At 32.8% G+C, this 16,745-nt stretch overlaps 1 protein-coding gene across 1 annotated transcript; it reads left to right on the forward strand.

The window, feature by feature from the left end:
• The first annotated feature begins 13,195 nt into the window (after positions 1-13,195).
• On the forward strand, positions 13,196-16,605 carry LOC114397608 (1-aminocyclopropane-1-carboxylate oxidase homolog 12-like). Its single transcript, XM_028359726.1, has 3 exons — positions 13,196-13,812; positions 14,215-14,536; positions 16,171-16,605. The coding sequence occupies exons 1-3, from the start codon at positions 13,268-13,270 to the stop codon at positions 16,429-16,431; spliced, it is 1,128 nt and encodes a 375-aa protein (XP_028215527.1). The 5' UTR covers positions 13,196-13,267; the 3' UTR covers positions 16,432-16,605.
• The last annotated feature ends 140 nt before the right edge of the window (positions 16,606-16,745 follow it).

Raw genomic sequence — 16,745 nt, forward strand, 5'->3', positions numbered from 1 at the left:
TTTGACATGCATCACATAGTTTATCTTTTTCAAATTTCAATTTAGGCAAACCAACTACTAAATCTTTTGAAATTAATTTATTTAAGTGATCCATGTTTATGTGAGCAATTCTTTTATGCCATAACCATGGATCATCATCTTTGCTAAGAAAGCAATGATTGTTTTCTAGTTTTATGCTTAAGTCTATCATGTAAACATTATTGACTCTATGTCCTACATGCTTTATATTAATGTCATGCTTATGTTCTATAAGACATTTTTGAGAATCAAATGATACTAGATAGCCTTTGTCGCATAATTGACTAACGCTAAGCAGGCAGTGCTTAAGGCCTTCAATAAGTAGAACATTTTCAATGGAGTTTGAAGAATTTGTACCTATTTTACCAACTCCAAGGATTCTACCTTTGTTTTTGTCACCATATGTTACATGCCCGCTTTTCTTTGGAGAGATATGTGTAAAATTTGATGCATCTCCAGTCATATGTTTTGAGCATCCGCTATCTATGTACCACTTCTTCCTCAAAGACACCTACATAATCAAGTTTTTGACTTAGGTACCCAAACTTTATTGGGTCCTTGCATGTTAGTATAAACTGAGGATCCTTTTGGGACCCATATCATTTTAATGTTGCTGTAATTTTTCTTGAAGTAGCAAGTTGATATGCCATGTCCTCTTCTTCCACAGTAAAAACAAGTGATATAATTACATTTTTGTGTGGAAGTAGAAAATTTTTTATGAAAATTTTGTTGTTTTTCAGATTTATACCCTAGTCCATTCTTATTGGAAACATATCTTTGTTTACTTAATATGACATCTAAATTATTTTTACTATAAGAAAATTTAGCAAGTGAATTTTTCAACTCTTTAATTTCTTTTTCATATTTTTCACAACAACTACAAGGATCTGATATTTTCTTGTCAGAAATAGTGGAGATATTAACTTTTTCATTTGTTTTAGAAATTGAGACTTCATTTCTAAGATGATCTAATTCTTTGTTTAATTTTGAGATTTCATTTTCTAAATTTGAAATTGTTTTCTTTGAACATGAAACTAATTTTGCAAGTTTAATTGACTCTTTATGCAGATCAGCAAATGCTTCTTGCAATTCATCAAAAGAAATAGATAAGTTATTTGAAGATGTTACCTCTTCATCACTTTCGTAACTTTTAGCCATAAGGCAGAGATTTATCTTTTCATTTTCTGAATCTTCAGAAGATTCCATATCATTTTCATCCCATGTGATGTATGCTTTCTTCAGTTTCTTTTCACTAAGATTTTTCTTTTCAGATTTCTCCATCTTTTTCTTGAAGATGGGACAATCAACCCTCAGATGTCCAGGTTGATTACATTCAAAGCATTTTAAAGTAGAGGATGAAGTTTATGTCCTTCTCTTTGATTTAAAATTGGGTCGCCTCTGATTTCCTCTTACTTTAAGAAACTTGTTGAATCTTTTTACAAAAAGACTTAGATCATCATCATCATCTAGATCATTTTCCTGATCACTTTCTTCTTGAATTGAGGATGATGCTTTAAGAGCAATTCCTTTCTTTTTCTTGTCATTTTCTTCATGTTGGTGTAATCTCAATAATTCCATCTCGTGTTCCTGCAACTTTCCAAATAAAGTGGCAAGGGACATGTTAGACAAATCTCTTGATTCAGTAATGGCCGTTACTTTGGGTTGCCATTCTCTACTTAAACATCTTAACACCTTGTTTATGAGATCCTCATTTTGAAATTCTTTACCTAAGGCTGCTAGATGATTTACTATATGTGTAAATATCTTTTGCATGCTTTGAATATTTTCATTTGCATTCATTCTAAATAATTCATACTCATGAGTTAGTGCATTTATCCTAGATCTTTTAACATCTGTAGTTCCTTCATGTGTTAATCGAAGAGTGTCCCACATTTCCTTAGCACTCTTACAATTTGAAATCCTGAAATATTCATCCATTCCCAGGGCAGATGTTATTATGTTTTTGGCTTTTAAATTGTATTGTACTCGTTTTCTATCCTCTTCAGACCATCTATCTCTAGGTTTTTCTATAGTTATACTTTCACTTGATGAACTGCCATCTATTGTAATTCTTTCTACTGTGGTGGGTATATAAGGCCCTATTTCTATGGCTTCCCAAATATTTAGGTCTATTGCCTGAATAAAAATTTGCATTCGGGTTTTCCAGTAATGGTAACCCTCTCCATTAAAGATTGGAGGTCTATTGATAGAATTCCCTTCTGGAAATAAGGAGTTTGTTGAGGCCATCATTTTTCTTGAAGCTTCTAAACTTTATACAAGAATGAAGCTCTGATACCACTTGTTAGACAAGTGGCCACAGATATCTTAAGAAGGGGGGGTTGAATTAAGATATTCCAAACTACTTCCCCAATTAAAAATCTATTTCACTTTCTATTCAAGTTATAAATTCCCTTAACAATGAACTTCTTAAATATTAATTCAAATAAAAACAATTTGAATATGAATATAAAGCAATAATAAACAAAGGAGTTTAAGGGAAGAGAAAGTGCAAACTCAGATTTATACTGGTTCGGCCACACCCTTGTGCCTACGTCCAGTCCCCAAGCAACCCGCTTGAGAGTTCCACTATCTTGTAAATTCCTTTTACAAGTTCTAAACACACAAGGACAACCCTTCCTTTGTGTTTAGAATTCCTTTACAACAAGAGACTCTTGGTCTCTTAATCCCTTAACGAATTAGAAGGAGAAGAAGAATGAATCTCTCTAGAAAGAGATAGATTTTACAGATTTAGCACTCAAATAATTCCTTAATGAATTGCAATTGAATTGGCCAAGGAATTCTTAAGAGGAAAAAATGATTTTGCTCTTTGAGAGGATAAACATTTTTGTTCTGAAAAACTCTCTGCAAATTCGTGTTATAAGTCACATATATATAGACCATTGGTGGTCATGAAAAAGCCCTTTGAGAAGTTGTGACTCTTAGAAAGATTTTTCTGAAAATCTTGTCTGGTAATCGATTACAGGAATTGTGTAATCGATTACAGCTTTTAAAATTTGAATTAGAACGTTTATTAACTGCTGGTAATCGATTACCAAAATTGTGTAATCGATTACACAGTCTAAAATTTAAATTCAAATTTTAGTAGCTGTTGTAAAACATATTTGGCCACTGGTAATCGATTACGTCCTCTGGTAATCGATTACCAGAGAGTAAATCCTTTTAAAAACACATTTTAATTTAAATTACTTGGCCAAACCTTTTGCTAATTCAATTAGGAATTCCCTTCCTAATATACTAGTGATCATCTTGATGTTGTGACTTGTAATCTTGAAGTATTGTCTTGAATTTAATCTTGAAAAGCCCATTTGCATCAATTGCATCATATCATCATGATCATCATCAAAACACCAAAGGCAATTGCATCTACACATACAACAAAGGCGTACATGACCTTTAGGTTATATGCATGACAGTGTTTAAAAGGCACGCAGCGTGTTCGCTTCGTGCCCCTATTTTAGGGACCTATAGGATAATATCTAGGGGTCTCTAATAACTACTCCCAGCGATCCATATCTCACATGGCTGTTTTCTAGAGGTATCATCACTCGAGATAATAATATTGCGGCGGTATGGAATACCAGCGACAACACATTATAAAGAGAGAAAGCTCTAGACGAGGTTTTACTATTATCAAGCAAGTCGGAGACCTAGCATGACCATAGATTCACCTCCACTCCTTAAATTCCCATGAACCCGGGTATAGGGCCCCTTTTTTACTCAAACCCGTGGGTGCTTAGAATGCAGTGTAAAAATGTGGAAAAGACAGCATTTATTATATTTCCACAGTTCAAAAAAATGCACACACAAAGTTTCACAATTCCACACTTTCCTAAAATAGGCCTAACTCACAAAAACATTCCCCAGTGGAGTCGCCAACTGTCGCAACCTAACCTTTGCAGGCGAGCAAGGCGGGGCTCACGAGTGCGTCTTCCAAAGGAGGAAAATGCGCGGAGTCGCCACCAGCGTTTATTTGTGGAAAACGTCAGAAAAACCGAAGGAAACCGATCATGAAGAATATTCTAGATTCGGGAGTTATATTTACGTTTGAGGAAGGTATTAGCACCTCTCACGTTTGTCCCAAAGGACAACAGCCTTAAATTAGGATTGTTTGAAATTGTGTACCTAAACTTTTATTTCTTTTTTATTTTTGAGGTCGACAAAATCGGGGCTCTTGCTCCTACGTACCCTCCATCGAAGAGGAAATCAGACCTACGTAGTTCTTTCTTAAGGGTGTATCAAGCGATTCTTTTTACTTGGAAGGTGGTCATTTGAAGGCGTTGGACCTTAAAAAAGATCCTTTTTACTTGGTAAGAAAAACTGAGGTATTGAATCTAAAAAATTCCTTTTTAGTGATTTTTCGCGGACGAGCTTGACTTTGCGAGTTGATTTTAGCCTTAGTTTCACTTTAGTTATTAGTCAATTCAATTAAGAAAGAGAAATCCCAAAGAGAAACGTCCAATTTCTTTTTTGGTTTATTTTACTAAAAGATATTTTTTTATTATTATATTATTATTTTACCTCTTTTTGGTTTCCAACGTGGTTACGGCATTTCACGGATTGCGTAACGATGCTTCCTTTTGATTTCCGGCATGTATCGGAACTTCACGTATTGTGAAACAAAGGGTGCTAAGTACCTCGAAGCGATCAAACAAAGGTTACATGCCATGAAACAATGGTCCCCGGAAGAAATTAGGGTATGACAATTGGCTCATATAAATTCCTTCTTCTAATTCACCATTTAAAAAAGCAGTTTTTACATCCATTTGATGAATTTCTAAATTAAAAACATAAGCAAGTGCAATTAAAACTCTAATAGTAGTAACTTTAGAAACAGGAGAATGCGTATCAAAGAAATCTACACCTTCTACTTGGTTACAACCAATCACAACAAGTCTTGCCTCAAATATTTCTATAGATCCATTAGTTCTTAGTTTCTTTCGGAATACTTATAATTGTGAAATTTAAGTTAAATTGATAGTCAATTTTGTCTAAGAATGAGTACAATTTCTTCACTTTACTGTTGTTTTTAATGAAATAATAAAGAAATTAATATCATTGCAATTTTTTATCAGCAAAAGTCAAAAGAAGAAAATTTAAAGTGCCTTGGAGGAAAATTGATACAAAACTGGAAGAAAAAACCTTGAAGAAAAGTTGGAAATTTGGATAGCTTGCTTAGCGCACAAGACCGGCTCAACGTGCATACTCGCAGAGTGGCCAGCTCATGCTTAGTGTGAAGAAGGTCCATGAGAAAGCCCAAGGTCACGCTTAGTGCGAACTTTGCACCAAGCGCGTGATTAAACTGCCATTCTCGCTAAGCCCAGGAGTGTGGGCTCAGCATGAAGTCAGCGTGGAAAGTAAGCTACCTTGGGCCTATAAAAGGAGTAGGCCGCAGAAAGGAAAGACACACCGAGACTCAGAGCTTTCTAATGAATACATCTTAAGCCTCGGTATCTCAAATAGGGGAAACCCTCTTTCTATAGTCATTATTCCCATCCCTTCTTTTATCCATCCAGTCCCTTCTTCCATCCATATTAGCCCCTGAAGTGTAAAGCCTCTTATGGCAATAAGAGGCTAAAGCCCCATTGTTGGTAGTCTGGTAGGCCCATGAGAGGCTAAAGCCCCATTGATGGTAGTCTGGTAGGCCAACTCTTGTAATGTAACTCTTTCTTATTATATATTTAATACAATCTTGTTTCTATTACTCTTCTTTGTGCTTCTCTATTTATTTTGGTCTGATAATCCATATAGTGTTTAGGGGATAATACATTGAAAATTGGTTATTTTCTAAAGAACTGGGGAAGAGTATCTAAATGAAATCATTGCTAGAAATAAAATGATATGTGTTTATCCTATTTCATGCATCTCTAATCTTAATGTGATTTATTATTTTTATCTTTGCAAAGAAATTTGGGAGAAAAGAATAAATAAATTAGGCTTTTCATGCGGGAAACCAAAGATAGAGTATCTTAGTATATGTGGGTGGAAACAGAATCTCATTAGATAGAGAAAATCATTAACATTGCATCACAAGTAGTTTTGGCATGCTAGGCCCCAACATATTTGCATTCTGAATTCATCTTTCTGCATTTAAACTATTGTTTATTTTTCTTGCTTTCTTTTCTTTTCCTTTTACCCTCAAATTTCACACTTACAATTCGTTATCTCTTCTACTTCTTTTAATCGCTTAAAAATTGGGTTTGCATCACTTTAAGTACAACCAAAGTCCATGTGGATTCAACACTTTTACTTCCGAGTATTTTACTACTTAAGACGAATTGATACATTTGTCAACGAATTAATAAATACCAACTTACAACTAGGGGGGAGATCACTTAGAAACCAAGTCTTATTAGTTTTAAGAGAACTTATTTCATCATTAATAGCTTATTTCCAAAAAGGTGCATCAATAGACCTTATGACCTCACCATAAGTTTTAGAATCATTTTCAAGTAGAAAATAACAAAATTTAAAACCAAAATCCTTAACTTTTTTAGATCATTTACTCCTCGTAGGTTCAAAACCAACGTTCTTATTAGCATTACTACAAGATGATAAATTAGAACAAGAAGTATCACAAATAGGTTTAGACAATTTATTTTTCAAAGGAAAAACATTTTCAAAGAAAGTGGCATCTCTAGATTCCATAATAGTATCATTAGAAATTTCAGACACTTTTGAATTAATAACCAAGAATCTTTAAGTATTACTATACAAAGAATATCCAACAAAAACACAATCAACAATTTTTGGTCCAATTTTTCTTTTCTTATTAACAAAGATGCTAACCTTTGCAAGACACCCCCACATTTTAAGATATTTCATATTTGCTTCTCTATTCCTCCATAGCTGATAAGGGGTTTTTCCAAAAAATTTATAAGGTACCCTATTAAGAATATGATATGCAAAATATAAAGCTTCACCCCACATATTTTTTGGCAAACCAGAACTTACAAGCATAGCATTCACCATATCAAGCAAGGTACGATCCTTTCTTTCCATAATACCATTAGATTGAGGAGCGTACGGAGGTTTCATTTCATGAATAATATCATGCATTTCACAAAAATTACTCATGTCTAAAGATGTGTATTCTCCACCTCAGTCATAATGTAGAATCTTAATTTTTCTTTCTAATTGATTTTCTACTTTTGTTTTATACTTTGAACTTATCAAACAACTCACTTTTGTGATTAACTAAATACACTTAGCAATATTTGGAGAAATCATTACTATCACATATATCACTATGAACCAATTCAAGCAAGTCAGTTTCTCTTTCAATACATGTATTAAAACCCTTTCTAGGTTGCTTTTCTTGAATGAATGTTTCACATGTTTGTTTTAAATCAATAGAAAATTTATGAATAAGATTAAGAGAGATCATTATTTTGATAGAATTAAAATTCACATGTTCAAGTCTAGCATGCCACATATCAAAACATTCAACATTTGCAACAAAAGAAGAAATACTAATTTCATTAATAGAAAGAGGCCATCACAAATGTAGCCTTTACCAATAAAAACAACATGTTTAGTAATAACAACTCTATTGGACTCAAAAACAACTCTAACAAAGGAGTACTTATTAAATTTTTTTCTAATATAAAAAATGTGATAGACTCCATTTAAAACAAGAAAATTCCTTGAAAATAACTCTAGCTTCACTTGATCTTCTCCTAACACATGTGTCATACTCCCAAATTATATTTTAAATAATAGGATAATTTTGTAAATAGATAGGTAAAATATCTATTGTTTGAGTTGTGTTTATTTTATTGCTTTGTGTTTCGTACTTTCACGTGTTTTTTTTTAGCAAGGAGCTACATATATAGAGGCAACTAGTCACTAACATGTAGCATCAAAATACTTACAGCAATAACGTTAGAAAAACAAAAAATAAAAATCGAACAACAAACTTCTAAATGTCAAAGACTTGTAATGTTCACAAAGGAAATTGATCAACTAAAAGATAGCATCATAACATATAAGAATAGAAGTAGTGTTTTTCCCAGAAACTAATTCTAAAAGCATTTTATCTTTAAAAAACATAACTAATGAAGAAAATATATTTTAATTTTAAATTTTAAATTATAAGAAAATATTTTCCAACATATTCCACTAATTTAAAATTTAAAGAAATGAAATAATATAATAAAAACATTTTTAATGGAGCATAATACTTTGCATTTTCACCCATAAATTTTTCAGGCTTACTAGAAAGGAACTTAATCATATACATGATGGACATTTTGATAAAACATAATGCTACTGCAAAAAAGACTATGCAAGAAGAAAATGAATGTTCTCTCTAAGACACTTAGAAAATAACACAAAGAATTCAAAGTAAAACTACTAATGATAGACACGAACATGCAAAACAAAACAAAAAATCAAACATAACAAAGCAAATTAACCCATTAAAAAAATCTTAAAAAAATAAAAATTCTAATTTTATGTAACATATTTTAAAATAAATATTTTATTTTATAAAAATAAAATTAACATAAATAATATATTTTTATAAATTTTAAATTATAAAACAAATATTTATTAACTTTATTCACATAGATACCTTCAAGAATGATTGGGAAGTGGAGTATTTGAGGAGACTTTACGATGTTTCTCGCATTTCTCCCCAAGTCGTCATCGATGTCATTGTCAAAAGAAGTGTACGAATCATCATCAGAGTCATTCTTAGACTCACAATATGAAGAAAATTGATGAGTTGCCATAGCATACTCTTCAACAAAATTTCCGGAGACTTTATTTGCACCAATAGCACTTAAGCCGACTTGACCTTTTTGAAAAATTTCCTGACAGCATTATTTTTTTGCTTCTTTCCCTTCTTTCCATTGGATGATCACTAAAAGATAGGGGCTGGATGTATTCGAGAAAATCCATGGAACCATGAGCTGCCTTTAGGATTTCTTCTTTTGAAGGATACATCTTGATATCCACTAATTGGTCCTTAATAAACCGAATGAGATCCTCAGGAACCTCTCTTTCTAAGGATCTTGCGACATCATGAAGCAAATGGCCACCAAAGTATCATTTGCCTCTTTTGTCCTTCCTTCAACCTTGAACTACCCTTGGTATAAACCTTCTTGGAGCCTCAGGGTCGAACCGACAACATTGTAGAACCATCTATATTGTCAAAGATCCTCATCCCGAAGCGAAGTGTTCGTTGTGGGAGGTCGGGGAACTACCAGCGACTACTTCCCGGCAGCATCTCAGTACCACTGACATTAGCAGCGATGGAGGGCCCATGACCATTGTGCATTGACCTTTCTGTAGTCCTTTTAAAATGAACCATCGCCAATAATCTAAAAATGCAGAAAGCAAAACAAAATGAAAAGCTTTAAAAAGTATAAGGGATGAAAGGAAACGACTTTGGGTGAAGGAAATTGTTTGGAAAGGCTAGGGTTGTTAGATAGCACACAGTAGGCGCAAAAAAAATCACGAAGAAGAAGCAAAAAAGGGGAGAGGGTATTTATACCCGGTCCAAGTCAGCAGACAAGATTTGAATTTTTAAATCATGAGTAACTACCTCAAGCCTCATGTAATCATTGGTTGGTTAAGCATTGAGAAACAAAATGTCGCGGTAATGACTTGACACGTATACTAAGGGCAACCCAATTGCCTCATGAGATGTTAAACATAGTCGGGAAGACCACTTCTCGGGAAGTATCTCGGGAAAGGAACGACAACGACTAAAGTTATTTACAACAAGAAGTTAAAGTCATTTAACTAACTGAGAAACATAATGTTATTCCTTTGCAGGGTGTGACACCCTCTACCCGACATATATATAAATAAATATAATATATTGGTAAACAAAATCACATGGGTAAAAGGTTCACATTCACTTCAATTACCAAATAAAACTCATTAAAAACATATTCAGCTCAAAATAAGGCCGTCAAAATTTACAAAAATATTTTGTTAAATCAGTGAGGTGAAATAAAATATACTAACATCATAAAATTAACATAAAAACTTATATCCCAATGTCACATCTTATCATAGCGTTGTGTCCCGACGTCCTTCAACACAATATTCCATAAAGCAGTTGACCTAGTCGTATGCTCTCCCGAACACAAAGTTCAAGATCATCACAGGATCCAAACACAAACAGCAAACCGGGAGTGAGTTATCACATTCCTAACTAATAGATAAACAAGACAACTAGATATATACATCATATAACCAAATAAAACTTACTTACACGTAATTCACGTAATTCCACCACTTTGTCATTCAAAGTTCACTTTTCATCCATCAATCACATTACACAAGAATCACACGCTCTAATCAAGACATAATGACACCTCAATTTCATAATAAATAATTAGCAAGCGCATGAGACAGTTATGCTAAGACTGAAGCCTATATGCAATGTGGTACCATGTCAGTGAAAAACCACCCTGGGGCACTTAGGAGTACATAACACGACACACCACACAATGGGTTTGTCAGGTCACTTTCATTAAGTAAGATCATAGGGAGACCAGTCAGGGTCACGATGTTTTGCGAGAATGCTCCAATCATATGGGATCAGCATAGGCTTAAAGGAGCACTCAAACCCAGTGACCCCCAAGGCCTACACTCCGAAGAGTTTGTCAGGGCCTCTCCCTCCTGATTCAGGTCCAACCCCTAAAATCATTTTAGCATACAGACACTGCTTGTGAATTATACAATACCCACGACCTCACACTCGTGTTTTAAACACGTACAACATATTGTGCTACAATTTAACACTGGTTCCTAGATAGGAAACCTACACTTTCTCTTTAACACTGGTTCCTAAATAGGAAACCTACATTTTTCTCTTTAACACTGCACATTTCACTTTTCTCAAGATAACACTGGTCGAGTTATTGTACAATTCACAGCTTACAACACAAATAATGTCACATCAAGAGTTAATCACACACTTATTCACAACCAAAAACTCATTCACAATTTTACATCTCGTAATGTCACAATCCACCATCACATGTTTTCATGTATCTCACAATTCAACATTGTTCTACTTTACACTTTTACTCAATCTCAATAACAATATTATAATCTCAAGACAACATATTATTCCACAATTCATCACATATTTCATTTATTATAAGCACTGCTCATGAATTATACAATACACACGACCTCACACTCGTGTTTCGAACACGTTTAACACATTGCGCTACAATTTAACGCTGGTTCCTGAATAGGAAACCTATATTTTCTCTTAAACACTGCGCATCAAGGCTTTTCTCAAGATAACACTAGTCAGGTTATTGTATAATTCATAGCTCACAATATAATTATTGTCACATCAAGTGTCAAATACACACACTTATTCACAATCAAATATCATGCACACATTTTAACATCTCATAATATCACATCAACCATCTCATTTTTACATGTATATCACAAATTAACACATTCAACTTTGTACTACTCAATCTTCACTACAATATTATAATACCATTATAATAACTTATTACACCTTATAAATCATGTACGCATCACACAATAATAATATTTGCATGATACAAAACATATATATGTATATGTATATAGTACATTAAACTACATTATTTTTAATCAAAGGATTTCTATAACAATTAATTTAATATTACATCAAAAGATATTACCACTAGACATTAACCTTACAATTTTCTTTAATTTATTATTCTAGTATTACAATAATTATATACACATAACATGTTGATCATCGTCGTAGAAAAATTAGAACAAGATAATAATTTATATAAAATAAGTCATTGAATAATATTATTTAAATATAATTTACGTTAATAAAAAGAGCTTAATTTTTCTAAGGGATTCACACTCAACACAAAAACACATCAATTTCATAGCAATTTCTCGTTGGGATATCAACTGATTCATCAAACATATATAATTCACTGTAATAATTAAAAGGATAAAATGAAAAATTGCAAAAATACCCCAAAACTCATTCCAATTGATATCTCTAAGGATCCATACACATGTTCTCACTAATCACCAATTGTGAATAACTCATCCCTTACCTCTAAGCGGACTCACGTGTCTTCAGCCAGCGATAGCAGCATCTCTAGTGGTTCCCTGAGATTCCTCTCATTTTTTTCTCTAATTATTCCGATAGAGTTCCTAAACGTCAGAGAGACAAAGGAGGGATTGAAGCCTCCGCTTGTACTATCTTGGTGCGATTCCTTTTTCTCTCTACGTGTTTATTATCTCACACTCTAATTATTCCGATAGAGTTCCTAAACGTCAGAGAGACAAAGGAGGGATTGAAGCCTCCGCTTGTACTATCTTGGTGCGATTCCTTTTTCTCTCTACGTGTTTATTATCTCACAAATCCCAACGGTGGAGGTGTTCGTAACTGAACCAAGAACCACATATCAAAATTTCATGAAAATCCAACGGTTAACGAAATCGGGATCTTAGTTTTACTGAAACCGTTTTGGGTTTTTGCGGGAAAGAAAAAAGCTATAATGCGAAAGGTATTTCTCTCAGCTAAAACATGATATTGAAATTTCAAACGGTGAAAATTTTCGAAATCAGATTAGGAACGTGGTGCTCAAATTTCCCGACGATCCAACGGTGTGCGAGTCCAAGATCATCGTTTTTGTAAAATAGATTTGGTGGACTGCGGGGAAAAGAAAGGATTTTGAGTGGAGAAAAAAGAAAAACGAAAATCAGAGAAAGAGGAAGCACCTGATTTAACATAGTTATTTATGCTTAGGGTACTTAGTCTATTATTTGTTCTATATTTATTTATTTATTTATTTATTTACTAAAAAACTTTTTAAATTTATTTACGAAAAATTGGGATATTATATAGGTATCTGCAATTAATAAGAATACTAACAACTTTCCTCTGAGAACGTATTGGCTTGGACAACTGTTCTGGAATAATATCTTGGTGTAGTCTAGACCGGGATGTTTTACTTAGCTCGGTTCGTATAGGCCAACAATTAGAGATCTACAACACTCCGACAAGAGGACAAAAGTGTCATGTCTTTCGTGTCCCTTTCAGCAAAATTGAAAAAGACGTCTTGCTTTTACTTTGTTGGTTGCGTGTGGAATATGCATAGCAGTCACATTCATATAGGTTCAATCATATGATTTTTTCCCTCATTGGCTTCCATTTGGATCTAATTATATAATCCCACGCTCTGCTTTAATACAAAAATTTGTGTTCGAGGTAGCCATTGATATTCTGCTAATGACTATGGTGTTCAAAAACACAAACCAGTTAGAGGAAAGTATGGATTCCACTTATGACAGGAAGGCTGAAGTGAAAGCCTTTGATGATTCAAAAGCTGGTGTTAAAGGTCTTGTAGAGTCTGGATTGACAAAGATCCCTCGCATGTTCCATTCTGGCAGGTTGGATATCATTGAAACCTCAGTCAGTGACTCTAAGTTCGGTATCCCCATCATAGACCTCCAAAATATCCACTCCTATCCTGCTCTGCATTCAGAAGTAATTGGCAAGGTTCGAAGTGCATGCCATGACTGGGGATTTTTCCAGGTGATTAATCATGGAATTCCTATCAGTGTGTTGGATGAGATGATTGATGGAATTCGTAGATTTCATGAACAAGACACTAAGGTAAGGAAAGAGTTCTACTCTCGGGATATAAAGAAAAAAGTTTCGTATTATTCTAACTATAACTTGTACCATGACAATCCTGCTAATTGGAGAGATACATTTGGTTTTGTTGTTGCTCCTGATCCACCCAAACCTGAAGAAATATCATCTGTGTGTAGGTAAGAGTTTAATTTTGATAAATTATCTATTTCAAGATTTGTACAATGTTATCTAATTAAAAATCATCTTAACTTTTAATTTTTAAAGTAATTATGATAAAATTTAATTTTTTTAAAGCACCAAATAATTAGTTTTCATTTATATAATAATTTATGATTGAATGATAACGGTAGTATATTTCAATTAATTTTTTATCTTTTATTATATGTAATTTATGCTGTGAATTTAGCCAGTATTTGTCAGAGAGAGAGAGAATGACCTTGAAACTTATGTTACTTTTTTATTATATGTTACTAGCAAAATATTTGTAACAGAAATTTAGTCATTAGTCACACTTGTTACATTACATGATATTTAATCATGAAACAAGTACATCTAATCAGAGGATGACATTTTTTCAGGGATATTGTGATTGAATATTCAAAGAAAATAAGGGATTTGGGTTTTACAATCTTTGAGTTGTTGTCTGAAGCTTTGGGACTTAATCCTTCTTACCTTAAAGAATTTAACTGTGGTGAAGGACTCTTTATTTTGGGTCACTACTATCCAACATGCCCTGAACCTGGATTAACTATGGGCACTACCAAGCACACAGATAGTAACTTCATGACTTTACTTCTACAAGACCAAATTGGTGGTCTTCAAGTTCTTCATCAAAATCAATGGGTCAATGTTCCTCCGTTACATGGAGCTCTTGTTGTAAACATAGGAGATCTTCTACAGGTAAAATACTCTGGAATAATTTTTGTCAAATTTTAGAGTATGCATTTTCTCTGTTATTTGCATTAAACATTAAGAATTCAGATACAATCGAAAAACAAAATAAATTTTAACAACCGGTTTTGTCATTTAATTTAGACAAATTATATAAATTTTAAATAAGGCGTAGAAAAGAAAATTCCAGTGGGGAAAGGTTGAAAACTTGAAATTATCAAACGTGAAATATGGAATTATAAAAAGTTGGTGTGGTACCTTTTGGTGTGTTATCTATCAAAGAAAAGATTACAGAAAATTAAGGTAGTTTGAATGTGCAAAGGTAATTGGAGGCATTGGGACCTGTAAAACTAAGTAGAGGATGTCCAAGAAGAACAATAGAGAAAATTATTAAAAAAAAATCTTATGATAAATAATATCCAGGAGTATTTTATTTTTTATTGAAGCCAATAGTGTCATGTGATTTTATGTTTATTTTTTTAAGAAAAAAGACTTATATCATTCCATTCAAAAGTATTGATTCAATAATGTTATGTGATCTATGCCGTGCATCTCTCTTCATGAGATAAGACTATTGTTAGAGTTGTCATAGTTGAAAATATAGCATGATATTTTCCCAGATATGACTAGCAATGGTTCAATTCAAAGTATCTAATTAAAATCAACCACTCGGTCGTTTCTGACTTTTGCAGTTTAATTTGAACCCCTTTGATGTTTAACGTTCAACGCTAATTAATATAATGGACTTTTTTGATTTGGGAATAGCTATAGCTGAACATTTTAACCAATTTGCTTCTATTTTCTCGTAGAAAAAATGGTAACATAATTTCTATGAAATTTATTTTCTTTGATTTTTTCCCTTACAAAATCAACTTTAAGATTGTCTCCCCTTTTTATATTTTTTTTTCAATACACCATCTGAGGATGGGATACTTTTTAGATTTAGTGTATGAGTATTATGATAGGTAACCTATTTAATAAATTTAGAATAAATTTTGATAATTTGAGTTTGTGTTCAATCTTACAAAACCACTTGTAAGATGAAAATTACTCTCTACTATATAAAATATCTTAATCATATGAGAATTACTCTCTATTTATATACAATATCTTAATTATATATTTAATCAATGTTAGATCAACACTCCTTTTATTAAATGGATCTTTGATGTTTTTGGCATCTATCCATGCTAAACTTTTGTGACCATATACACGGACAGATCCAAAGAGGACAAGCAGGGCCTTAGTCTCCCACTCTTAGGATCCTTTGTGTGTATATAAAAAAATATATTAAAGAAAAATCTATATAAAAAATATATTTTTGAGATAATATTTGCTTAAAAAAATTAGTAATAGATATATCTCTAATTTTATTCATAAAATTAATAATCAATATTTTTAAAATTATTATTTATTAAAACATAAATATTATATAATTATGTAAAAATATTGCCCCCTCTCTCCTTCTATACACTCCTTGACCTGTCCGTGACCATATATATATATAGTTAAACCTTATGATTGATAAACCGTTTTCTCTAAATGTGTTTCTTTAGCTCCATAAACGCCTTTGGTTAATTAAATACCTGAATTCAGAAAAAGCAAAATCAGTTGATTAATCAATTTGTTTCATACTGGTGCAGCTTATCACAAATGACAAGTTTGTCAGTGTGTATCACCGTGTCTTATCACAGAACACAGGCCCAAGAATATCTGTAGCAAGCTTCTTTGTAAATTCGCATGATCCAGCTGAGGGTACATCAAAGGTGTATGGTCCAATTAAGGAACTGCTTTCAGAAGAAAACCCACCAATCTATCGAGACACTACCTTAAAAGAGTTTTTGTCATATTATTATGCAAAGGGCCTTGATGGGAACTCTTCCTTGGGCCCCTTCAGGTTGTGAATCGAACAAGGGAATATACTCTTCATTCTCATCGATCGTATCTGGATATAATTTATCCAAACAACAAGCCTCTACTTTTATTGAGAATGTTTAACAATTTGTTTGTTAAAAAGACATTACCGCCTATAAGAAATATGAAACACTTACATTATTATTTATATATTTGTTACTATATCCAATTAATTTTTAAATAAAAAAGATTAGATCTAGCTAGATAAAGATTATGCATGGGGCCATACATACATCTATAAGACCTTTTAATGTATAAAAGCATGTAAAATAAAGTATACATCTACGTTAAAAAATAGATGCAA

This window comes from Glycine soja, chromosome 18, assembly GCF_004193775.1.
Source record: "Glycine soja cultivar W05 chromosome 18, ASM419377v2, whole genome shotgun sequence".
NCBI lineage: Eukaryota > Viridiplantae > Streptophyta > Magnoliopsida > Fabales > Fabaceae > Glycine > Glycine soja.

What these genes read in the sequence shown, in the direction of transcription:
- LOC114397608 (XM_028359726.1), top strand. Translation starts at nt 13,268, where the DNA reads ATGACTATGGTGTTCAAAAACACAAACCAGTTAGAGGAAAGTATGGAT. An exon ending in GAAATATCATCTGTGTGTAG is followed by an intron (nt 13,813 to 14,214) that starts GTAAGAGTTTAA and finishes ACATTTTTTCAG; the next exon opens with GGATATTGTGATTGAATATT. An exon ending in ACATAGGAGATCTTCTACAG is followed by an intron (nt 14,537 to 16,170) that starts GTAAAATACTCT and finishes ATACTGGTGCAG; the next exon opens with CTTATCACAAATGACAAGTT.